This window comes from Centropristis striata, chromosome 17 (genome assembly GCF_030273125.1).
Source record: "Centropristis striata isolate RG_2023a ecotype Rhode Island chromosome 17, C.striata_1.0, whole genome shotgun sequence".
Taxonomy (NCBI): Eukaryota; Metazoa; Chordata; class Actinopteri; order Perciformes; family Serranidae; genus Centropristis; species Centropristis striata.
Window position 1 is genome coordinate 21,187,995 of NC_081533.1, and position 25,451 is coordinate 21,213,445.

Below are 25,451 nucleotides of genomic sequence, written 5' to 3' on the forward strand. Positions count from 1 at the left end.
TAATTAAATTTATCTTTCTATGAAACAGTAACCATTACTACTACAACTCATCATAAAGTCATAAAATAAATATGCTACTGGCAGCAATTCATGGAAAGTTCTATCAGTGAGTTGTCGACCTGCCTTGGGTCGAGGGTGCTGGGTGGAGCCGCCCACCTGGCTACCTTTCATGTGGTTATCAGTAACACCACCGTAATCTCTATTGTAGTGGAATGTTACTGTAAATCTGCTAAGGACATGTAACTCCGGACCTCAAAGCTCTCACCTCCACTTACTGGGATCTATATCCATCTGTCTCATGCAGCACTAGACTCAAAAGCTAATCCCTAAGTGGAAAAAGGGTCTCAGTAACCTGCAGCTTTCTGGACTAATGACTTTCCTGCTAATATTCAATCCTAAATTTGCTTAGGACGGTAAAGTCAGGTGAAGGGCTTTATTTGACTGCGCTTGTAAAACGTATGCAGTGGAACAGAACGGACGCACAGACCTGGCCACAGGTCAGTAAACTCACCCATGTGCAGTAAAACAGGAAGAAATATTAACTGTGCTTGATTGCCCCAGAGCTTAAGCAGCCCTGCTCTGTCCCTTGTTTAGGTCTCAACAGACGTCTCCTTTGACCCTGGAAGCTTATCTACACAAAAGGGTTAAACAGCACTTCGACCAAGGTCAGAGGGACAGAGGGGGTCACCACAAATTTCCATCCCCCATAAGAGATAAGTAGAAGGTGCAGGGGGTAGACATAAGATATGTATAGAGACTATTTTCCCTGCTGGTAAATGAATACTTGAAGGGGCCAATGCAACATCACACAGTGTGAGAGGCTAAAGAGCAGTCATTTTATTTGTAATCTTAATCTTTGGGAGAAGGAGGTTGGGGAATTATTAAACTTTTTTTACAAAAAGAGAAATAGATATATGACAGCCCAATATTGCAGCTTTCGCCGGCGTTCTCTTCATACTTGTATAATAATTACCTTTTGCCTATAGCTTTCTCCTGATGTAGTTAATTACAACTCAATAACACTAAAGGATGATGTCAATAATGATGCTGAAAAATCCCTCACGCTGACTCCATTTACAAAACAGCATCCTTTGCATACAAGTCCTAACATTGGAAATTGACTCCCCAGTCAGCTGATCTAATTGCCTGTATGTCTGGGGACCTAAGGAAAGGACGGCCCAGATCATACAGGCAAAACTGAATTAAACCGCAAAACCAATTAAAACAATAACACTGCCATTTCAATTTTCCTATGATGTGTAGGCTAAGTAAGCTGTCAGTCAGAGAGCATTACGATCTGATAGAGGAAGAGGAAAAGCACATTAACTCTTCAGTAACAGGGGAGGGGTTTGCTAATAAAGCCTGAAGAGATTGGAAAGCCTAATCAATACTCGGGCACATAAAAATGTTCTCCTATGCCTTTCACCTTGAACTCTGAACTGTGATGGAATTATCAAGATCAAGTTAACCCATTACTAGCTACAACAGGGAGGTAAAAATGTCCACTGATGTGTTATTTCCCCTTAATAACTACATGTATATTTAATATAATAACAAAAATGTGCTTACCTGGGGTTCCAGCAATCTCCACACTTAATGTGTGTTCAATGGTTTTGTTCTCAAACGGTGATCCCTTGTGGTCACTGAAAGACAAAAAAAAAGTGCAACATTTTACTTCTCATGTGACTTTAAAAAAGCTTTTGTGATCTAAGAAATGGAAATGAGTCACAAAAATGCCTCAACTTGGATTCTACTCTATGTAGTTTTCTCTGGTTTGTCTTTTTTTCTGTAGTTTGCTGTTGCTTTTTGCCTAGAATAACGTGGAAAAACTTCTCACACTTACTTTGGAGACTCTGGGGTCAAAGGAAGTGGCAAGGTGGTTGGTTTGGCTGCAGAACACAAAGGAGCATGGGTAATTATTGACCTAGGTATAACACTCATGGCAGAAGAGAACAGGTCCACATTCTGCAACAGTTAATCTCAAATTGGCTCATTAAATGCGATTATTACTGCAAACACCCATACCTGGTTAGAAAGGCTTTCTATGGACACTACTGTAAAAGGCATATCTTTTTAGGTTGACCCCGTTTTAACAATTTACTGTCTTATGATAGACTGTCCATTCTGTGAGGCAGGATGAAGTGATGGTACGAATTTCACAGGTGTCTAGACACAGACATACCCCGCTCAAGACAACAAACAGATCGAAATGTAATAAAGACATAAAAGACGATGCCACAAACAAGACACATGACAGTGGGTGAGCCCCTCTCTGGACAAAAAAGTCATAATCACATGCACCAACAGCAGAGGAGGGGAAAAAAGAAGGAAGAAAGGAGAGTCAAGGAAGCTTGTGCAGTTGCCCGAGGCTCTGGCCGACTTGTGCTCCAGCTAAGGGAACGTGGCTTTAGTAGCACGACGCTAAAGAGCAGCACCCGGGCTCTGAGTCTAAGTGTACAAACTCAGCACACTCAGCTCAATCAGCCAAAGATGGTTCAAGGGTCGACTTTATGGATACAAGACGTACAGTAGCAAGACAAGGCTCGCCCCTTTTCCCACCCCCTCCTTTTTAAAAAAGCTCATTCTAATTAAATTTAAAAGAATGCCTCCGGGACTAGCAAAAAGCATTGGCTAGCAGGCTGTTTGTTGTCATTGTTTATGCCCTCAGAATGACTGTTAGATTCGAATTAGAATAGGGGTTAGTTGTGAAGTCAAACTGGGAAATGGTTAGAGCAGGAGAGGGAGAAGAGAGAGCAGAGATAAGGCCAGTGGGGGGGATGCAGTCATGATTACCTAACAACGGGAGGCCCTGGTCGTCGGGGTGCTCGCTGAGTGCCTGCCTGTGTGGGTGCCCCTGCCCTTGTATGATGCAGGGAGGGGTGGGCTCTGCAATTCTAGTATCTGGGAAGAGTGGGCTCGGTGGGCCCTGTGAGAGCACCGCAGCGGGGCTGCCCGTGACATGGTCATCATCATCATCATCAACACCATCATCATCATCATCATGGTCAACATCCTCCCCATAGAGCCCCTGGTTTAGCCACCCGAGCTCTAGTCCAAAGCCCATGTCTAGCCCCGAGTCTGGCTGATTAACCCAGTGCTCTAGGTCTAAGGCCAGAGGTGACATAAGGGCCCCTGAGTCAGGCTCTACAAGCTGACTTACTCCCGGGTTTCTACAATCAGTGGTCCCTCCCAACTCTTCCTCCTCCACCTTTGAGGGAGCCTGTGCTGGGCTCTGAAACCTCTTACCTGCTGATTTGCTCTGAATGCTGGGTAAAGGGGCGATCTTAGGTGGGACTAGGTGGGCTCGATACCTAGCGGGCCTTGGTTTGGAGGTGAGCAGCTGGCTAAGTAAGGGGTGCCCCGGCTTCTCATCTCTTTTTCTAATAGTCACTGTGATGTGTCTACGTGGTGCACGGTTGCTCCCACTACTGTTTCTACGGCCATGCCTGCCAAAGCCCTCACTAGCCTGAGTGGCGCCCGCAGCCTCTCGGCAATGCTCACAGCTGTGACTCACCTCTCGGGGAGGGAGGGAATAAGAATGCATATACCTAATAAACCTAGCGGCGGCCAGGCGGCCCACATCGCCTGGCGGCCTTCCTTCTTCACTGGGCGGCCCGTGCTCCAGTTTGGGGCGGGCATGGCCGCAGGTGGAGGTTCTGTGGCCGACAGGGATAGAAGCACCCTCCGACTCCTCAACCCCGTCATCGTGAGAGCAACGCTGCCACTTCCCAGCCCCAACACCAGGCACACTACACTCGCCTGCAGCCCGGCTCTCACCTCGCTGGTGATGCTGCTGCGGCGGCTGCTGCTGCTGCTGCTGCTGTTGTTGTTGTTGTTGTTGTTGTTGTTGAGATGGCACAGCTGACTTCTTCTTGCAGGTGGTGGAAGAAGAGGTAGAAGAAGTGGAGGAGAGGGAGGAGAACGAGGAGGTGGATGACGAGGATGGCGACGAGGAAGAGGAAGAGGCACCAAGACCCAGGCCACTCTTGTCCCTGCTACCGGCACCTCCCCAGGTGCTCTTGGCTTCACTGGCTTTGGTGTGGAGCAGGATGTCATCGGTGGCTGTTAGGTATTTCAGCAGCTCAGTGCAGGGCCGCCTCACCGGGCGGTTCTGTTGGCTGGAGCCCCCTCTTGCTTTCCCATTCCAGGGGCTCTCCGTCTGCACAGCAAGATAGAGAGAGAAAAAATAATTTAGTTTGTTTAAATAAAAGTTTTTCTCAGAGTTGGTAGTACAGTGCAGTTGATCCAGTTGTGACAAATGTAAAGAGTTTTATTTGGCACAAAAATAAAAGAAGAGATGGAGCCAGAGAAAGGCTAAAAGAGAGACTCAGACAGCCCAGAGCACAGTGGTTGCCCAACTGTCTGGGAGGCGATGTTGGGAGTGCGGTCCGCCCATCATCTTAATTGCGTGGCCCTGCGAGCACCACCGCGCCACTCTGTACGCGCACCATGTCCTCCGGGAGTCCTCATTCGCTGTGCTCCAGAAATGGATGACTCAAAGGCACAGTATGAAAATAGACTATGTGAGGAAGGTTGACGCACTGCATGTGCAAACATAGTATGTGCAACACACACAAAGCTGTGTACGTGTTGTGTTTACCTCACAATGTGACTTCATACAGATGCTTTTTACTTTCAGAGGATTTTAAGTACTAGCGAGAGCATAAAACAAATAACATCTATATATTTCTTTCGCCAAACAAGAGAAAATGATCAAGCGCTGTAAGCTGTATATTACACTGAACATACAGTATGTCCCCGTTCTGACATGAAATGCAAACAGATTACTGAAATCACATACTTTATTTATTCACATTCATAAACCTATGATACTTACACTGAATAAAATTAATCTTAATCACCCCACCCCTTTAGAAAAAAATCATTTTGCGAGCCGTCTAATGAGAACATCAAGTCTGATATTTTGATCTTGTCGTCTCAAGGCATCAATCTCTCCCGCAAGAGCGCCTGTCGCTGTTCCTTTTTTTTTTTTCAACAGGCACCATACCAAGGCGGATAAGTGGTGGAGCTAATGAGACAACGGTGCCGATGCCTCGCCTGGAAAGCCCAACAGCAATCAGCCTGTTTTCATTACGAGATGGCCCCCTGGGATAGTAGACTAGAGCAGTAGTCTAACATCTTCTAAAGGCGGCCACCAAAACAAGAAAAGTGTGAGAGGGAGAGAGAAAGAGCAAGAAAGCACGCAGAGCGAGAAGACAGTGAGAGAGAGAGAAACAAACACTAACAAAAAATGTGTGTACAGGAGTGAAAAGCAGCAAGGCAGTGCGTGTTTTTGTGTGTGTGTATTTGTGTGTGTGTGTGTGTGTGTGCGTGTGTGTGTGTGTGTGTGTTCCTACCTTGACGACGGCAGGTGGTGGTCTGATCCGGTGGTTGCTGCTGGCTGCATGGTTCTGTGCCTTGCCACCTGTGTATTGATTATAGCTGAGCTGGGAGTTTGCGGGTGCCAGAAGGAGCTTCTTCAGCTGCGAATGGACCCAAACAGAACAAGAGAAAGTGGTGAAGGAGGGGGAATTGAGCGTGGGTAATGCAAATTACCATTTTCTTTCAATTAGACAGCCTGTGCTTTGTAAATGTACAACCAGAAGAGACTAGTTCTGCAGTTAGAAAAGATAAAATCACTGACAAGATAAGATTAGAGATATTTAAGCAGTTTTGTCGCATGTGACAGAACAAGTCGAGTTTTTTTTTCCTCTCTGCAGGTGTTTTTGTGTACACAAAGTCAGGCTTCTCTATTGTGATTGAATAAACACACTCGGGCATGTGGCTAAAGGTCATTTAGAAGCGACCGGCATGGAATAAAATGGACTATAACTGAACATAACATAACATTTTAGGTCAAAGCCTTTAAGCTAGAAAAATGCCCAGATGGTATGGTTATGTGTAAAAATAAGAGCACAAAGGTAAGCTGACTTCTAATCGAGAGGCCTGCCTTCTGCCAAAAAAGATGACTCGGGCACTGGGGGATTAGTTGAGACCCACTGAGAGCAGACGAGATGAGATGGATTTTGTTCCCCCCTCACTTTCATTATGTGCCGGCTTGATTTCAGGGCCTGTGGCACTGTGTCAACCATAGTTGGCCCCACCACAGTGTTCATATCATTGAATTGAAGCCACAATAGCACTGTTATGTAATTAGCACAGGGCAGAAAACACACTTTACTTCCCTCTTCCCTACATCTGCATCTCTGCACGCTCTCACCACAAATACAGTGAAAACATTGTAGCAAATGTGACAGTGTGTGTACTGGACACTGCCAAATACAGAAGTCTCACAGACAAATGGACACTTTTGGTGCCCAGGCTTGTTGAAGAGTCTTATCTAGTGCCTGCCATGGACTGGCACAAAAGCAACAGTGTGTGCAGGGTTGGAGGTCATGACGCAGGAATGACATATGGTTTGACCCCGGAGTGATGGTGATGGGAGTATCTCAAGCAGGATAAGCTGTTGGTCTTACCAGGGAAGGCTCCTCAGGCTCTGGGGTACGTGGCGAGCCGTCAGGGGAGGAGGGACAGCTCCGGTCACTGGCATTGGTCACGTCCCCATCTGCCAGGGCCGCAAACGAAGGCAATCCGTCCTCATCCACCGGGATGCTGTCCAGGGTCTCTGTAAGCACTGCCAGCAAGTTGGCCTCATTTTCTTCATCTATCTTCTTGGGGGGGAGGGGAGGAGACAGAGACAGAAAAATACAGAGACAGGAAAAATAGGACATTTTAGTCAGGAGAAGTTGCATCTGTTTTTTTCTTCTTCCAGGGAAGTAAAGGTGGTGGGTGGTTGCATGCAGGCTTTCATTGTTAATAGAGTGGGAAGATTTTTCTTTTTTCTAAATTTTTTGCAGCAGCAGAGCTGGCTCTATTTTGGCAGCCTTTTTAAAAACAAAATTCTCTCCCTGTGCAAGTGAGTCAAGCCTGTCACTCATATTTTAAGCATGCAGCTTACTGGACCAAAATAATATCTCCCCCAAGAAACCCATTACCAGTGCTGACAAGTAGCAAGTATCTAGGGAAGACAGGAATGGGTCGGGGTGCGCTGCAGAATGGAGGGGTTTATGGGGGTAAAGGAAACAATGAGCGTAAGTTGACTCTCGTCTCTCTTCCCCCACAGAATTGAGAGACGATCAGCTTTGCTGACAAGATGTTTGCGAGCAATCCTCAGATAAGGTGAATTACTGCCTGCTAATGCTAAATAAATGTGATATATTTAAAATGTTGGCATTGCAGCTGATGTTTACAATGGGCGGGAAGTTACCATCAACATTTCATGAAAAATAAAGCTTGTTCTTGCCACTCAGCTCCTCTTTGATGTACCAGAGGAGTTTTGTGCTTGCTGCAGCTGGCTGTTTTATGGTAGAGATTATAACTGTATGAGAAATAAAGAGACAGAGGGATGAATATATGGAGATTGATAGCGAGATCGAGGGAGAAAAGGAGATGTGAGCTGCCAACTATTGACACCAGAGGTTGGCTGGAGATAATAACTATGCATGTATGTAGAGAAAACAAGAATAGAGAGAATAGATATTAAGAGTGAGAGGAATGCAGCCTGTGTCTGTGTGTGCATGGCTGTGCCTTTGCACGGTGACAAGTGACAACAGGAACTGTAAATTCCAGGGCCATAAAAGCCCAGGGGACTTTAAGACAGCGGAAAGATAAACAGCGTCATCACCTCGGGATGTTCTGTGGCCAGCCCAACAAGAACAAATCCCTTTATGCACATGGAAGGATTATCATCGCTCGGCGACGGCGTGTGGTCATCATTATGCCAAGGGGGCCACCAACCTCTTTGAAACCAGCCCTGTACCTCAGATTCCCACATGCACAAAACTTACCCACCCACTTGTTTCCGTCTACCCCACTGATTTTACATAATTACACACCCACCACGGATGGCACCTTTGGAGCAGGTTTGGATTCACCAATGAGATAGCAGCCGTTTTAATGCTTTCCCCCTCCAATTTTCATTTATAGATGACACAGATATCGTAGACGTTCAGTTAGCTAGCTAACAGTGAGGAAAACGTTAATCTGATGTTCATTGAGTAGATTTTCTCCTAACAACATGAGCACTCAGTCATTATTAAAAAATGATAAAGAGGACATATTTCACAGAGATAACACGACGTAGACTGGGGCCATGGCGCATTGGCAAGCAAATGCCTTGCAGGAAATTGCTCTGTATGAGGTGGCATGCTGTTTAATTACTTGCAAGGAGCTTCAAATCCACTGTGCTGGAACCCTATGCCACTGAAATGTTCCCCCATTTTCCAGCATCCCAAGTTATTACCTGAGCACTAAGCGGGTAGGTATTAACCGCTGATAAAGCCGGAGCCTTTTCTTAGCCCAAACATACATCCTCGCATGAGAAATGGAAAGTAGGATCATTTAAGATTATCACAAATGAGGCTTTAATGAACCAGCCATCTGTTTAGATCCAACCTCACCAACTATCTAAGCAATGCTGATTTAGGATGGAGCTTTATTCAAATCTGTAGAGTCAGTTCAAACCTATACATTCTGTAGAAATTGCAGTCTATACCACAGTGTGACACTAGTAACATTAAAAGTTGAGAGGGTTGTGCAAGCTTCATTATGTCATGGTTTGGAAAGGATTGGGGAATTTCTGAGTCTGTGCCAGGCTCAAATGTAACGATTTCAATCCTGTTTCAAAAACCTCCACCAATTGGCAAGCTCCCACAGGCACACTGTATCCCCGAAGATAACCCAGAAGGGACTCTCATATTCTGAAAGAGACACTTGTAAAACCCTGAGTCGTGACGATCATGCTGCAGCCGCTGCTGCGGCTCTAGTGGAGGCACTCTTAGGCCAAGTGGGGATTTGAGAAACTGGGGTAAAGAGCAAACCTCAGTGATCGTTTCTACCCTGGAGAGAGCATGATCTAATACCGCTGTCCAGGAGGGCGAGCTTAAGGACCACACCTTGCAGAGTTTCTGCACCAAAGTCAATCTACTACCAATGACTCACCTGCCCCTTGTATATTTATAAACAAAATCTCTGAGTGGGTGGACTTCAGCTATGGCACCCCAAGGGGGTGGCGCCGGGATAACCTGGCAACCTGCTGACGGCCATGTCCACTTATATTGATTACTACAGCAGCTGCTGAGAGGAAAAGAGGGCATGAAGAACAAAGAGAGAAGAGAAAAATTGTCTCGGTGGGAGCACTTTCTCGCCCATCCCGCTTAATGGACCTCACCGAATTAAAGAGATCTTAACAATCCTGGGCTAATTGTGGGATCACAATATATTAACCCCGCTCCAATTCTAAAGGGTGCCATTTTGTGGCTGTTTTATTCCAAATGCTTCAATTAGCCATAAAACATGCTGGCAAGTGCTGGCAGAGCTCCTCTCCCCCTCCTTCACCCCAGCTTCCCCACGTCGGAGAAAAGAAAGCCAACTCCAGTTGTTCATTATTAGGTGAGGCCCTTTTGTTATCAGGCAGGCTGTCTTTGAGGTTGTCCTTGCCTTTAACTCTTTTATTGAGTTCCACAGCACAGCATTGTGTTCCAGGAGATACTATTCACACAGCTGATAACGGAAGGTGAAGGTGCTGTTTTAAACAAACAGCAACTTCTGAACACCGGGGCAAATAGCCAAATTAAATCTGCTAATTGCTTCTTGAGGATTCCAAGCTCCTGAGCAAATTTGCTTGGGATCAAATTTTAACGAGCTTTTCAGGGCAATGCATCATTTACATGTTAAAAGGAACCAAATGTGTTGTGAAAGTGCCAGAATGATATGACCCGATCACTGAATAACAGCAAGATGAAGTTTCAACAGACTAAACAGCCCCGCCGTTATCTACAAATGAGAGGCAGAACATGTGACAGGCACTCTGGATGTGGGAAGATAAAATATCTCCCATTAAATGGGTCATCTGGTATTTAAAGTACTGTTTATTCTCACTGTCTCTTTTTGCTCACACTTTCCTTCTCTCTTTATGCAGATAGTGTAGAGGAATAGCATCCAGTTAGTTCAGACAGAAAACATTCTTAATAAATTGGCGCCCAAATTGCATGGCGGGGTTAAATCTGCGCCTTGACAATTTAATTGCGTTGCTTCATCTCAATCTTTTATTTTTTCCCCCTCTGCTCTCTGCTCTGTCACATTTATAAAGCATTCCCTTGGATGAGGTTAAACAACTAGCAAGACCTTCTAATCACGGCACAATCAGAAATCGTGGGGGGTATATGTGCATGTGGCGAGTGGGGCGGTGGTTGTGGTATCAAGTCGTCACATCTTGACTCTGCCAAGAAAAGCAGCCTTGGATTTGATAAACAAATAATGTCATTCTGTGTTATTACCCCCGGCCCCCAGATTTCAGAGGAAATAAATCAACGTCAGCCTTGCCGTTAAGGCGTTAGTCAGGCCTGACACGTCGGCCGGTCACACAGGCACAACATATGGCAGCAGAGAAGGAGGGAGGAGAGAGAGGCAGGGAGGGTAAGGTACGGCACGATGCACGGTGGAGAGACAAATCATGGCAGCCGCCAGAGACGTCTGGTCATTTAGCATGAGCTTACTGAGATGGAGAGAGGGTGATTATGGCCTATACGGAGCGATGAAGCCATACATAACACTGTTAAGTCCCTGTGTGTGTCTGTGTCTGCGTGTGTGCGGCGGTGGTGAAACAGTCTGACAACGTTCCAAATCATAAAACTAAATGTTAAACCTCCATTGTGGTCAGGTCTCTGTTATACATAGAAGTGAACTGACTGCTCTTGTCGTTTTCCATCTGACTACAGAGTCAATAGAGCATCTTGTTATTCTGAAACAATTTCCCAAGCAAATGATATCGAGGATCTACATGTTCTGGACACAGTACTGGTGGCTTATAGTACATCTCTGTATTCATCATCTGTCTCTCCAAGTCCTGATTCAGTATATATTCTGGCTTATTGTGATGGTGTGTGTGGTAAATTGCTAAATCTTGTACCCTCTAAATGTAGACAAGATTGTGCAGTCCAATCAAAAGCCAGCTGATTTTAGAATTCTCCATCCTACTTAGCTATAATACCACAACTAGTCTTGTGATAATCCCTCCGCCCTGGCAGGAATTCACTATTTTGTGCCTCCGTTTATAGAAAAATGGCAGCACTCGGAATGAAGAAGAAGTGCTGTTGCAGACTGTTTACATGCCAGATGTCTGTCTGAGTTTAGAAGGCTACGTGAGTTACACATCAGTGAGGAAACGGTTCGACCCATCATTGAGGACCAGGATATATGTGTGTGTGTGCAGAGATGATGCATCTCCTGGGAACCATTTGAGACTGTTAGAGCACTATCAGATGAGCTGATGGGGGAAAGAGAGAGGGAAAGAGAAAGTGGGAAGAGGAGATATCTGTGTGTGTGAGAGTGAGCCAAAGAGAGAAAGAGAACTGTTGTTACACATCCTGACACAGGCCAGATCCGATTGAGACACCTACCCAAGGGATGTTAGCGGTGCTGTTCTTTCTCGTTCTCTGTGGAAAAATCCTCTGACCGGTAACCCTGCTGCTAAAACTAACCACCTGAACTCTGTCACACATCTGCTGAGATCAGCTGTCATATGCCTTCAGACACACCGGAGCCTTTCTGTCTTACTTTAGGTCAAAAATGATTCAGATATGTACCTTTTAGGGTTGGCCGATCGCTTCTATTTTAATATCATTAAATTGTGGCTACTCAAGATCAGCGATAGACGATCTAATCACAGTCTGACAGGCAGTTTCAAATGTTATGCTATTCCTCTGCATCCTTTAGTCATAATGCTATATTTAATAAATTGCATTAATATTGGCGTGGGGAAAAATAATCACCCCTTCAGCCGTCAGTATATGATCCTATTGCCAATTGGCTCAAGTCTAGTTCTTTCCCACAAATGAGCACAGAACCTGAAAGATTTGCAATGGACTGCAGATATCAAACACCTGAGGACACAACTTAAACCATTGATGAAATATCATCCTTTAAATCCATAACATGCATGCACACGTGTTCATATCAACCCGACTGCATTCTCACACAGCTATCCAAACAATGGACAGGATCAGGATGCCCTGGTGGAGTCTCCCCGTCTACAGTCCTGCCCCAAGCTGCTGTTGTTTTCCTTCTACAGCCGTCCAACAGATGGTCCAAGCAACCGTTTGCTAACACCACAGAATCACACACCATCATAATGATTGGACACTCACTCTTTTGTTTTGGCAGTGACTTCCCAATCGGCTTGGCACGAGGAAACACTGATTGCTGTGATTGCTCTGACTCTGACTTGCTTTGACGGTCACAGCAGGAGGGGGAGGAAAACAGAGATTTGGAGCCTCGAATAAGGAATATTCAGCTAGATGCAGAGATGGGATGAAGAATGGTGCTTCCCTTTGCTTTTTTCGACTAATGGCATGCAAATAGCTATTTGCTTAAGTCGGCAGCTCTGAATGTGCACCACTAAGCAAGGGGCCTTTGAACATACTGTTACACTGTTGATAATGTGCTGGAGGAACACAGGGAGGGGGGACAGGGTGAGTGCAGAGGGAGACAGAAAAAAGGAGCACGGAGACTGTTTCCAATGTCCATCTTGCTAAATGGACACTGCCACATTTCCTGGCTGGAATGTAAGTCTGCCATCAGCAGTCAAGCGTAGCTGTCCATAAAACAATTACAAACACACAGAAGGCTCGTCACTTTGGTTTTGACATTTACATAGATTTGCAGGGGGAGTAGAATGGACCAGAACTTCTTGTTTTTTCGCACCGAGGACTCAATGTTATTATCCACTGCTGACACCACCTTTACACACAACCACACACGCACAAACGCACACCTGCACACAAATGCAGCTCCTGACCTTTCAGGCCCTGCCAAGCCCATCGAGGCTTTGTGGCGTTTCATTTGTCACAGTAATGTCTTCCTCGGAAAGATGCCAGTGCAAGGAGAGCTGAGGTACAGTGGACAAGATATAGTGGTCTACGGCGCTTCAAACAAAAGGTGTTTCTGTGTCATTGTCCTATTCTACATCTTTCCGTGCATGTGTTTGTGCATATGACGGGGGACACAATATCACAAATTTATGGTAATTGAAAAGGCAGAATCTTTTGGGGGAAATGCAGACAATTTGATTCTGCAGCAAAAAAGGTCACCCTATTCAATTTGCACTCAATGCCATATGTGGTGCGACAGGGAAACACCTGAAAGCAAACGATCTTATCAAGGCCTCACAGGCTTCACCACTTACCCACTGCATAAAAGCTATTTGCTGATTACTAAATAAACGCATTATCTTTTACCTTGACTTCTGTGTGCGCGAGCGAGTGCCTTTTTTTTTTTCAGCTCCTGGATCCAGGTAGGAGGCTGCCACTGCAGTGTGTATGCCTCTTATCCGCGAATGACTTTGTGAGCATGTTATCTGAGCAGTTTTTTTTTCTTGTGCACTTTCAAGTAGCATATGTGTATGGGCTGCACGTGTAGTAGCTATGGTCGAACATGGAGGACTTCAATAGCCTTTGCATGTTGTGTGAGCGGTAAAGACGTGGCGATGCAGCTATCTTTACAAGCAAAGAAATGAAAACACATCAAAGAAATTGTGCACTTAAGTCGATACAATCCCAACTCATTGACGTGAGGCAGGAATGCTATGAGAAAGGATGAGGGGGGGCATGAAAGCTCTCTGAGTCTTTCTTTGTTGCGTCAACATCCAATGTTGGGTTGTATTTCATCTTAATCTAAGATCTATTCTCTGTGGAATACTGATCATGTTGTCTTTAGTTTGGATAGGCTAGCCTTTCACAGCTTACATTTAGCTGAGCGTGGCCACCACACCTGCACACACTATTAGACTGTGAAATGTTTGCCAAATGCAGAATGATCAATGGTCACTGACCACTTGATGAAAAGCGTCCAACACTCGAAATCCCTTCCCAATCTGCCCAGCAAGTTATTATACAAGACAGCCCACAGCCATATGAAAAGAGGTTTGGCTGTGCACAGTATAGCCTGAAAATGGTCTTCTGGAAAGAGCTGATTAACAAGCTGACAATTTTAAAGCTGTTGACTTCTCGAGTTCAACAGCACTGTGATGGTGGATTCATCCCGGATACACCACTTCACAATTTCACAAAACACATATCTCACATTCCCCTGATAAAAAAAATCATGCTTTCTATAGGGCTATATAATTACATGGTACAAAAATTATGTTCACATCTATAGCAAGTACTTAATTATGTTAATTTGAGCCCCAACCCAAACCCATATCCATCTCTGACATTTCCCTATGCTGGACTTTTCTGTTAAACTTTTTCTATACCTTCATATTTCTGTATGCATGTTTTTGTTTTACAAAAAGTAGAGTGGACAGATGGTTTTATATCTGCAGTGACCAAATGTCTGTAAAAGCTTCTGCTTTCAGTTTAGACTCAGGAGCTACTGATTGGGTAGCAAGTGAGTCATCCAAGCATCCAGTCACTCATGCATCAGCAGAGCCTAGGAGAGCCTCTTGAACTATTTGAGGCCTGTGCAGACTTAAATGCTTCAGGGGGGAAATAAGCTGAAGCTCTAAGCATGCAGTGCACATCATAAAGCTTAGTTAGAATGGGGAGGTTTTTCTCTGCATGGACGACAAAGTACTTAAAAATAGACTTTCAACCAGGGAAAACTAGTCCTTCACATGTACAGTTCAAGACTGCGGTGCACAGGGCCAAAAATATGTTAAACCTCCTACATTATAACAGAAAAAGACTCACTAGTACAAAACAAATGCTTTTTCTTTGAAAATATAATTCAATACAAGCATCAAGACTTTTTTAACATGACTGTAGACTAACATATTATCTGCCAGTACAAAGCTAATCAGAGCTAATTGGAAAAGCAGGTTTACACCAGCTGATCTTGTTTTTTCTGACCTGTAATTGTTTACCTTCTCATCTTGCTGCAGTCATGTACACATGTTCTCCACGGTATCAGTGTTAGGTGAAGCTAGAGCACACTTCTGACCCCATCCAACAGCCAAAGGTCAAAGATGCCACAACTTTGACAAGAGAGGGCAGTGAAACAGTTCTTTCCAGTCTGGTATTAATTTACTCTTTAATGTCTGCAAGCCCCTCCGATTACAGACAATATTTTGTTTTTAATTAATTGCTATAAGACATAATTTGTCCTCTAAATTATTAATTATTGTTCAAAGTTGACAAAGTTCTCTGGAAGCTGTGACACAAACACACAGAGATTGACAGAATATGGCACACTACCAGCGCAGAAGGGCCGGCCAAGGCTGCTGCTGCCACTGCTGGGCCTGCTGGCACCGACTACACACACACACACACACACACGCACACACGCGCACAGACACACCTGGGATCGATTGGCCTTTCCTGGAGAGGGGAAGCAGCCTATCGCCCAAGACTGATAGTGCTTCACCATGAATCACAGCGCTCACTGATTGAAGGCCTCTCTCCATCCTCCCTCTCTCTCTCTCTCTCTGTCGAGGTTTCCCCTTTTTGTCTGTTATTCATGCTGCTTTCTCACTACTGGCTATCGCTTTCACTTCTTCTTTTGTACCCCTCTGCCTGTCAGTCTTTGATCAATTAATTTTCTCTCTATGCAAACACCATCTTGCGCTTCCTCTGTCTCCTTTCTTGCATGAGGAGAAGAGTATAAAAGCATTTTAGGAATCCACTGTTTATACCTTCCTCCCACTCCAAAGTGTACACTATTAAATAATAGAAGTATGGTTGGCCTTATCGCATGGCATCTTTGCAACATGTTGCTGTGTGTGTGTGTGAGAGTATGAGTTGGGGGTGGGGGGTGGATTATTGGCTTAGTGTTTTGGCCAGGTTTAAGTGAAACAGCCCTGAAAGGCTCTTAGTGGAGATTACCCCAGGTACTAAAAATAGTCATTCCCACCCAATACACACACGCAGGAACACACAAAACAGAGAGTGATGATGGTGTTGTGTCTAGCCAGAAAAGACCACTATCTGATCTTTGTATAGGGTGTCTCAATTACACAAAAGACGCACACACATGTGTGGTTCCAGTGTGATGAGAGAGATGGGTATCCACTGGGGGCAAGGGATCAGCTGGGGCAGGAACACCAAACCATGCCTCAATCAGCAGTAGCGGCCCGCTGGGAACACGGGTTGAGTGTGTGTGTGTGTGTGTGTGTGTGCGTGTGAGAGAGAGAGAGAGAGAGAGTGAGAGAGGGGAAGAGAGCGAGACATGCAGCCAAGCAGCCACCACCAGACCAAAGGATGTTCCCTTGCTCTTTTTCAAAACATTCCCTGAGGGTACTTTTTTTTTTTGGCCATATCCACCCCCCTGCTCACTATCCCTTTATTTTTTTCCCTCTCACTCCCTTCCTCCTTCCAGCCTTTCTCTCCAGAAGCGATTGTTGGAGGCAGAATATATTTGTTTAGCCACTGCAGCTTCAACTTCCCACCAGCCAGAAACAAATGCTTTGCCTTGGGAGCGAAAAAAGACAGAGCGAGGAAGGGGGAGAGAGAGGGGATGGCAGAGAGCAGAGCCCACAGTGTTGCAGGGCGGCGGGTTGAGAGCTCTTGTTGTGGAGTGGATCTGACAGACGCTCCAAGATGACACAAGGCTTGGACAGCCTAAGTCTGCATCTCTCTACTATACGTCTGCGCCTACTTGTCTGCGCTCCCTCTCATTTGTGTATCTTGAAACAGCATAGCCGCAGGTCTGAAAGTGCAGTTTGCCTTCAGTTCGACAGTGATGGAGGATTTCTTCCATCAGACAGTGCAAACAATGTATCAGCACAGTGAAAACTGAAGGGAACTCGAGATGAGGAAAGTATGGTGTATTCTAATAAGACTCACTTGAGAAAATCATATTATACAGTGGAATATGATAATTCATACACCCTTTGCTGGAGCGGTGAACTGGTGCGGGTGGTGTACTCTCAAATGTCAGCATAAATTTGCAAAATAAACGCAACCGGCATTCAGTAGGGAGTAAGAACAGGGACAATAAGGGTCTCTGCTGTCTGTGTGTGTCTGTATGTGTTTGTGTGGGCATGACAATTCCTCTTAGAGGGTCTATGACTTCGTGCGCACTGCTGTTTCAGCTCACAGGAGCGCCTTTCGCCAACAAGTGTGCGAGCTAATCTACGATTACATGTGTTTGCAGGGACGGAAGGGCTGCTTGAGAAAAATATTTAATCACAGCATGTTTATCAAAGCCTGCTATAGATGACCCAATCAGTGTAATCTGCCTTTACTTAAATATAAGCGCCTGAGCATCTGTCCAAAAATGTTAAAACAAGCAAGACAAAGCGGCATAATGCCTTGCAAAATGTGATGCCATCACGGAGCACATCCCGTTGGAGTAATATAAAGAGTTTGCATGACCGACACGGCTCACATATGTGCGCTCACGTGCGTTGCAATATCTGAGTAATGCTTTAAGCCTTGGCATCTTATTTTACTACCTGCAAATCCCACAACCTTTTACTTCGAATCCATGAGCTTTGATTTGGGCTGGCACAAGTCCAAGCTGTTCCTGCTCCCTACATTTGTCTCTTTCACTACCCATCTGTCCCCATGTCTGTCTGTCAGCCTGTCTTGTCATCTGTTGGCCTTTTCTCTCTATCTCTGTGCCTTCTTTTGTTTCACTTTTCTCTATCTGCTCTTGTCCCTTTGTCCCACCTGTCCATCTATCATCAGTGTATCTCACAACAAGACAAGTACAGTGGCGAAAAAATGGCAGAATGTAAGCTCAGTGCCAATTTTCTCTCATAATCATGTAGAAACTGTATATGTATGATGTGGCCATGGTGCACCCCAGCGCGACTGCACGTCCACATTGGAATCAGACCAAGCTAAAACCAAATGAGACACGGTCACATCAATCAAATGGTTGAAGCTTTGACATGAAATCTGAGTGGAGTCCTGTGGTTATTATGACTTTGGGTCATGCTTCTATGCTATTATCTTTGGCAGTACATTGGGAACTTATTGGAGTATCCTCCCCTTAACAACTGCAGCCCAAAATAGACTGTGGACATTCACGGTCGGCCCGTTTTGAAGAGGTGTCAAACACACTGTGCTGGGAGCGATAGCTGTTATGTGTGTGTGTATGGTGGTGTGTTTTTTTTCAAGGGATGGGGGTGGGGGTTGAGGTGTATCATTCTCCACATTTCGTGTCAGGGACAGTTGGGACAGTGGCAGGGAATGGAGCAAAAGGCCAGCCAGGGGACAGCTTGTGATCTGAGACCGTATGTTGCTTACAGAACAGAACACACAAATACACAGATAGACACATGGGCTTTTTTGCATCCATACAAACACTTACACTGCCTATACAGGGTGTCAACAATTAAAATGTTCCCTCTAATTACCAAATGAGACTTTGTCTGATGTGACAACTATGTTTCCGGTCCCAACTGCACTGTATAACCCAGTCTGTTTATTCATTTGCTACCGTCTGTCACATGGAGTCGCAACCTGAATAAAAACCCCAGTCCAAGAAAAACAGTAGGTGTTTGTCTTTCTTTCTGAGCTGCAAATCATTTAAATAGTTGACTTACTTGAACTAAAGAAAGCTGGTTCAAACTTCCTGGGAGCATGTTGTTTGATGGGGATTTTAAAAAGAGGGGCCTCTGTGTGACAGCTGCACCCAGCTGTTACACATGTAACTCCTGGCAGCCTTGATCATCTGCTTCCTTCTTTTTCTTAAAACACACTGATTTGTGAAGTGAATGTACATGCAGGCGTGTAAAGGAAAATGCAACAAAACAAAGAGTACACTCAGGCTTTAAATCTGGCTGGTTATTAACATGTTCTCTAATCTTCAACTTTTGATTGGATGCTTCTCTGCCCTGTGTGGAGGCCAATCAGGGGGGCGCAGGAAGTACAGCTGCAGCCCCAGCTTTCTGATCCTTGCCGAGCGGCAAACTTTCCCCTGTCAGATTAAGTAGGATTAGCTGGGTCCTGCCGTATGATGAACTGAACACTTCATATGGTGACTTGAAACTTTCCAAAGATGGAAAAAAAATCCCTGGTCAGGGAAATGTATTACTTGCTTTGAAAACCCCAGTTTTCACTGCTTGATTAGAAGCCTTTCCATATCCTCAACATAATAAAATAGCTGCTGGCTTGTTCAAAGTGTGAAAACATTACCCGCTCACTGCAATGTACAGTATTCATTTGGATGCAAACACGTGCGCTGGTGTGCATGAGCATGTGCCCGAGCAGACACACAAATACAAGCTCTTTCTCACATTGGAAGTCACCCACGGCTCCTAGCTCAGAGCTAGTTTCCTCATCAGGGTCCTCTATGGGTGCTAAGTTCCATTGTTTTAAAGTGACACGCACACAAGCACATGCATACACTCACATTGGTATTTTTATCCATCCCCAGAGCCACTCAGTGGCTGTAAGCCATATCACTGTCAGACGACAGAGGAGCCACGGTCACACCAGCTAGTACTTAAGGCACCCCTTCCCATGTGTGTGTGTGTGTGTGTTAGGGTGGTCCACAGAATGTGTGGTGATATAAAGAGACTGGTGGCAGTGGTAGAGAGGAGGTCAAACGTGGAAAGAATTTAGTCTGTTATCAACTGTTGCCTGCAAGACCACTGAGGAGGCACACACACAACACGAAACAGAGACCCTAAAAACGTGACTACACAACAGGGCGCGCGCACGCACACACACACACACACACACACACCATACACACACACACACACCCTTCTCAGACAGGGTTTTTCCTCCCCAGGCGAGGCTAAAGCATCCAATCTCAGTCTTTCTTGTCTATCTCTGGCACTGATAAAGGCTTATAATGAACTGGGGACTGGAACTGAGTCCCAAGACCGATGGCTTTATGGCCCTGGCCAGATCATCACCCTCTGTGGACTTCGTTTGTCACCGGGTGAGGACAGAAGGACAGAGTCAGATGGAAAGAGAGGGATAGGAGGAGACAGAGAGAAAGAAAAGGGAGAGCAAGAGGGGGAAGCAAAGATTAAAGTTTTACACTCCAACCTTTGAGAAGCGTTTTGCAATACAGCCGCTGTGTCCAGAGTTTACTACCAGAGCGTTCTGTCAGATGTGTGCCGCGGTACTGACTCTGAGCTGAAATAAATGCTCAAAGTTTTGATAAGGGAGCCCACATTTGTGGCCAGGATTCAAACAAGGGGACAAAGGTCCTCCTGAGCTTATCATTCTTCATGTTATCTCCCCTTTTGTACTTCGGAGCCATGTTTGTAAACTGGTTACAGTTGTACATTTTGTTTGGCTTGCATTCGAAAATGCGATAGTGCGCTGTGTTTGCTAGGGCATGTTATTATTCTAGCTCACTCCTGACCCCTGGGAGAGCATATAATGAAATCACTGTGGATGCAAAGATGTTCCAAAGCAACATAATGCTTAGAAACAGCAACTTAAAATCTTATACATATTGATGAAGGAAATGAATATGAATATATATAGATGCTGTGATTTTAAATAAAGCTACTGTAAGCTTTACTTACCTCAAAAAGATTGGATGCATCGTTGCCATACTGGGTGGAAATAATCTCCGATTGATCACTGTACCATTTGAGGCCACCCAAGAAGCTGTCTGCATCTAAGTCACTGACATCCAGCTCTGAGAGGTCAAGTTCAGGGAGGTCTGGACAGAGGGGCTGGTCTTCACCAACCAAGGCAGCACACTGGAGGAAAAAAAACAACAACAAGGATAGTTAGACAATAATCACATCTCTTTCATATGCAAATCAGACACTCAATTCCTTGTGCCAAGTTTGAAAACAATGGCGGAATCGAAATCTGGACAGGAGTCAAAAGTCTTCTGAAAACCTGCTGTTGAGTGATAAACAAAATAAATCCATACATTTGTTCAGCATATGAACTCTCATTGCAATGGCGGAATATGTCTGCCGCTTTCACTTTATTACTTCTTTTCGTATTACTTATTATTTGACTAGTTCTGCACATCAGCTCATTTTGCACAGCAACATGCAACCTGTTTCCTCTCTGCTTCTATCCAGCCTGCAGAGCAACCTGCCTTCCCACCATCACTCCCCGAGCATGGCCATTGGTGCTGGCCTCCGTGCTACTAAATGCTGCCTGTTGACATTTTGTTATTCACCAGCCACTTTTATGTAATCTAGCCAATGCGTACTGTATGAAGCAGCTGTTCCTGCTTCCTCCCCATACTAATCATCAGCTGAGGGGCTCCGGGCTGGAGCTCAACAGGGCTTTGGTGACGTGAAAAGCGAAGAGAAGGTTTAAAAAGGCGTCGCTGATTTTTCATGATTCTTAAAATATATCTTGTTGATCACAATTTTAATTGCTTTATCCAATCAAATTCTGCTCTTATGAATAGTATGTATACCCCCAGGCAGGAAACCAACAGCTGAAACAGCAGCAAACTTTGAGAGCTATTGTCAGTGATCACCAGAGTAGAGGCGTGTTTACACTCTGTGACAGTGCACATGCAAACCAAAAGCCTGAGAGAACAGCTGTATGGTTACTGTCTAATAGGATACACACTTCTAATGTTGTTGACAACACGTCAGCTGATGTATGAACGCTACAGGACGACCCTTAAGACAGATATAAGATAGATATCCTCGGGCGAAGCCGGGAGGTATTTGGCCCGCAGACTGAGGAGGGATGAGAGTCAGGTTCGGCTCAGGGCAAAGCTTAGAGACGAACGCTGTGCCAAGTAGGAAAAACCGCCCAGACACCGGTGTCACAGTTCATCTGTCGTCGGATTCGCACCAACATGAATACACGATGACTTAGACTATGATGAGACAAATCCGTTATGTTGCAACCGCAACAGCGAGGGGGACAGATTCACTGCGTCTTAGGCTTGCCCTGTGATGATCCAGTCTGACAAGGCACGGGATGGAAAAAAAACTGCAGCAAAGATGTGAGGATATTCAGAGGCTGGACGTCCTATGCCCAATTATCTTATGGACTTCTTGGTGGACTAATGAAATAGCGCCGCCAGACAGACAATCAGGGCGCACCACAGCGCTCCAGTGATTTACGCACGCATCGCACATAAAAGCACCTGGTAGGGGAAGATTATTAGAGGAAGTACTGACGTCCTGGATGACAGTTCGCTCATTGAAAGAGAAATGTTTTAATACCGAGTCTACATGCATAGATTTTATAGCTAGAATGAGTCGAAAGGTGAGCAACAAGGAAACGCGTATTTGTTGGCTGTGCACAAGCAGATAATTAAATCGCAGTCTAAACGGCAAAGAAGACGCTCCCTTGAAGCCCACCTGGCGAAAGTGACTACTAGTCTATATTTGCCCCGGTGATTAAAGTGCAAAGGAGCGCATTTGAATGAAAAACAATCCCTTAATCGGCCCGAAATAACAGATCCATACTTTACTTAAACAATGGCAGTTTTCTTTCTCATATTCTCATCACGCAGCCTAGATAAGCACACATATGCAGCCAGACTGCAGTCACATCGTGTAGTTACAGAGAAAACCTTTCTGAAGCATCACTGATGGTGACTCCTGTATGCAGACAAGTACCTAAGTATAGCCAGGTAGACCTAAATCCACAACAAGCTGGGTGGACACGATGAATAAGGAAAAGGGGGACGAATAAGTATCCGTTTGATGTGCGTTATTATCTGTATGCACTTTAATCAAAACGACTAGAAAAGGTAAAGTAGATTAAAAAGACGACGGGAGCGAATAGGAGATAATTGCTTGGATGAAGAGATGAATAAAACGCAGAATTTAGAAGAAAATTCGCTCTAACATATAATTAATAAGTGTGGTTGGATGCGATGCTGCTGTCCAGCCAGCGCAAAGCTCCACCGGCCGGGATGTTGGCATACAGACGTGCCCGGTACCGTTATGATGCTCCTGCGCAATGCCAGATAGTCCTCAATGTGGACAACCTTTGAAAATAACATGCCCTATAACGACACAGCACATCAAAGGGATTGTTATCGTCAGTGGATTTCATGCGTCAGCGAAATACCTGACTTTGAGACATTTCTGTCATTTCGGCATGAAAAAGCTTCTCGGCAGCGGAGCGCGTACAGTCCGCGGCTGGAGGGATATCCGCAAGCTTGCAAGCACTCGCTCCGACTGAGCAGAGATCCTATGAGGGAACCAATGGTCCTGAGCCTGTGCACGCATTACAACAACTACATCTTTAACTGAGGTGAAAAGGGAGATTCCGCACATTCCCTCCACTTGTCATGTATTCCCGTGTTGTATATCCCCCGCATCCTCAACTGTGTCCAGACGCGCACTACACCGGCGTGCCACCGCCAGCACCAGCAGCAGCAGAGCTGAAGAGAGCGTATGTGGAAATCACTGTTGTCCAGCGGTCCAGGCGAAAAAAAGAAAGTCCAGAGGGCTAGAAAGATGAAACAAGTCGGATTTTTTTAGATGCGCTCACCTCTAATTCTCTCCACACCGAGTCCTGGTTACACCTGTCCCACGCCATCCAGCCACTGAATGACGTCCGAAAAAAAAAGAAAAAAGAAAAAAAAGAAAAAAGAAAGAAATCAAGTAAAAAAGAAATCCACACACGCTTCCCACTCGCTCTCACACAGGCAACTGCTGCCCCTCGCCGAGAATGAACCGAGGGCACCTGTCTTACAACTGCTTTCCATCACATGACAAAGCTATTAAAAGTAGGCAGGGGAGTGACTCTGAGTCCACACTACTCGCCAGTGACGCGCAGTGAGCAGGCGGGGTCTGGCTGCGCACATAGTAAAATCCTCTCTGTGCACTGCAAAAAATGTCAATCTTAAACCCATATCATGCGTTTTCTTTCTATATACACGGTACAGTAGTTGTCAGACTGTTACACTATAAAACATGTATATCATGGCAGTATTGAGCTTCCAATGCTTTCTACAACCCTTATTTTTCTGCAGTGGAAATCATTACTTTTGGTTATTTTATATATATTAAAGGTTTTCTGAATATGTGACCAAATCTGCTTGGCTAAAAATAAAAATGCTGATATTTGGTTAAATTGCTCTTCAGCTAAATTAGGAGCTTTTGGTAAAATGGTAGCCCTCCACAAGCTCCTGGTTGAATCTTTTACCACTCCTTGACAGAATCTGGGCATTTCAACAAATTTTTTTTGGCTCACTGACACCAAAAGCCAACAGATGCCAGCAAACAAACAATTCTAGCATGATTTAGCCATTCCTTTACCACATATTTGTGTGTTTGGGGCCAATGTCCTGTTGGAACACCCATTTTTTTTATTTTCCTGAAGAATTCTGAGGTAATCCTATTTTTCTTTATTAATCCATCTATTTTCTGTAAAGCGTTAATTCCACAAGCAACAAAAAAGGCACAGAGCACAATACTACCACCACCATGCTTGAAGGTAGGCATGCCGTTCTTGGAGCTAAAGGTCTTACCTTCTATTTTTCAAATATAGTTGTGGAGTTCCTTAGCCCCTCCCATTTAAGAGCCCGAGTCTCAAACCCTATTTTAAAAAGGCTTTTAACCACAACTGTACAAAATAATTAAAAAACAAGCAAAATATTCTACTTTTAGGAGGAGACACTCCTTATAGGAACGTGAATAAACAAGTAGACTGATTGCTAAATGTAAATTATATTTTCAATAATAAATTATTTAAAATCCTAATTTGCATAAGAACTCAAACTCACGATCTCAGCTTTGTTAAAAATGTTAAGGAAAAAGAGTAACAGCAGCAAATCTCTTGTCTAAATTAGTGGAAATCTGGATCACATTTCAGGATCACATTTGTTCTTGGCAAGGTCTGCGTTATAATTTGAAACCTAGTGACTGGCCAACATTAGAGATGTCTTCTGTTTGGATCTTATGGAAGCAGATGGAACATGATAGCACCTCAAAGAGTTTAGTAAATTGATGCCCTGATCTTTTCTAGCTGCTGAAAAACTGACCAAAATTTTAAATGCCCATTATAATGCAGAAAATAATTAAATTGCGCAACAGTCTCTCCAGGAAAAAGCAGACATTGTCACAATTACAAAAAGCTTGGGCAAAGTAAGTAAACCATCTGTTGTCATGAGATGATAGGCAATATTACAATGGACGTCGATCATGTTTAAAGTTTCAGATGTGTAATAATTACAGGTTTTCTCCACGCTAATGATAGAGTACATAGCAATTTACGTTTAATTAAATCATAGCTCTTTTACAAGATAATTAGTTTCCATTGTTTGCTCCAGTCTGGAATTAACCCCAGACAAGCATGTGGCCTTAAATGCCTTTGTTTGCCATATAGAGTATCAAAGAGGGTAATTCAGTCTTTTGGAAAGTATTTCTTTGTCCATTCGGAGGCAATAAAAAGGACAGGTGGCAGTATCAACCATGTATACAGTGTCAACAGGACGTGTATAGGCAACACTACCTCAGTAAAATGAAAACAAAAGCTTTGTGGACATTTCAAACAAAGTGGGGTTTCTGTTGGGTAGACTGACAGGCTTACTGC

The 25,451-nt window shown here is 44.6% G+C and overlaps 1 protein-coding gene across 5 annotated transcripts in view; it reads right to left on the reverse strand.

Annotated features, from left to right (window-relative positions):
* The window catches only part of ppargc1a (peroxisome proliferator-activated receptor gamma, coactivator 1 alpha), a 265,870-nt gene that overhangs the window by 15,227 nt on the left and 225,192 nt on the right, over positions 1-25,451 (reverse strand). Inside the window, exons 1-7 of one of the 5 annotated variants that reach the window (XM_059354834.1) lie at positions 23,406-23,614; positions 20,495-20,674; positions 6,477-6,668; positions 5,358-5,483; positions 3,778-4,159; positions 1,844-1,889; positions 1,570-1,643 (exon numbers count right to left, since the gene is read on the reverse strand). In XM_059354834.1, the coding sequence (XP_059210817.1) occupies positions 1,570-1,643; positions 1,844-1,889; positions 3,778-4,159; positions 5,358-5,483; positions 6,477-6,668; positions 20,495-20,674; positions 23,406-23,453 (1,048 nt within the window). In that variant the 5' untranslated portion in view covers positions 23,454-23,614. Of the gene's footprint in view, positions 1-1,569; positions 1,644-1,843; positions 1,890-2,793; positions 4,160-5,357; positions 5,484-6,476; positions 6,672-20,494; positions 20,675-23,405; positions 23,615-25,451 lie in introns of those variants that run through there. The other 4 variants (XM_059354832.1, XM_059354833.1, XM_059354831.1 and 1 more) reach the window with 4 other exon arrangements.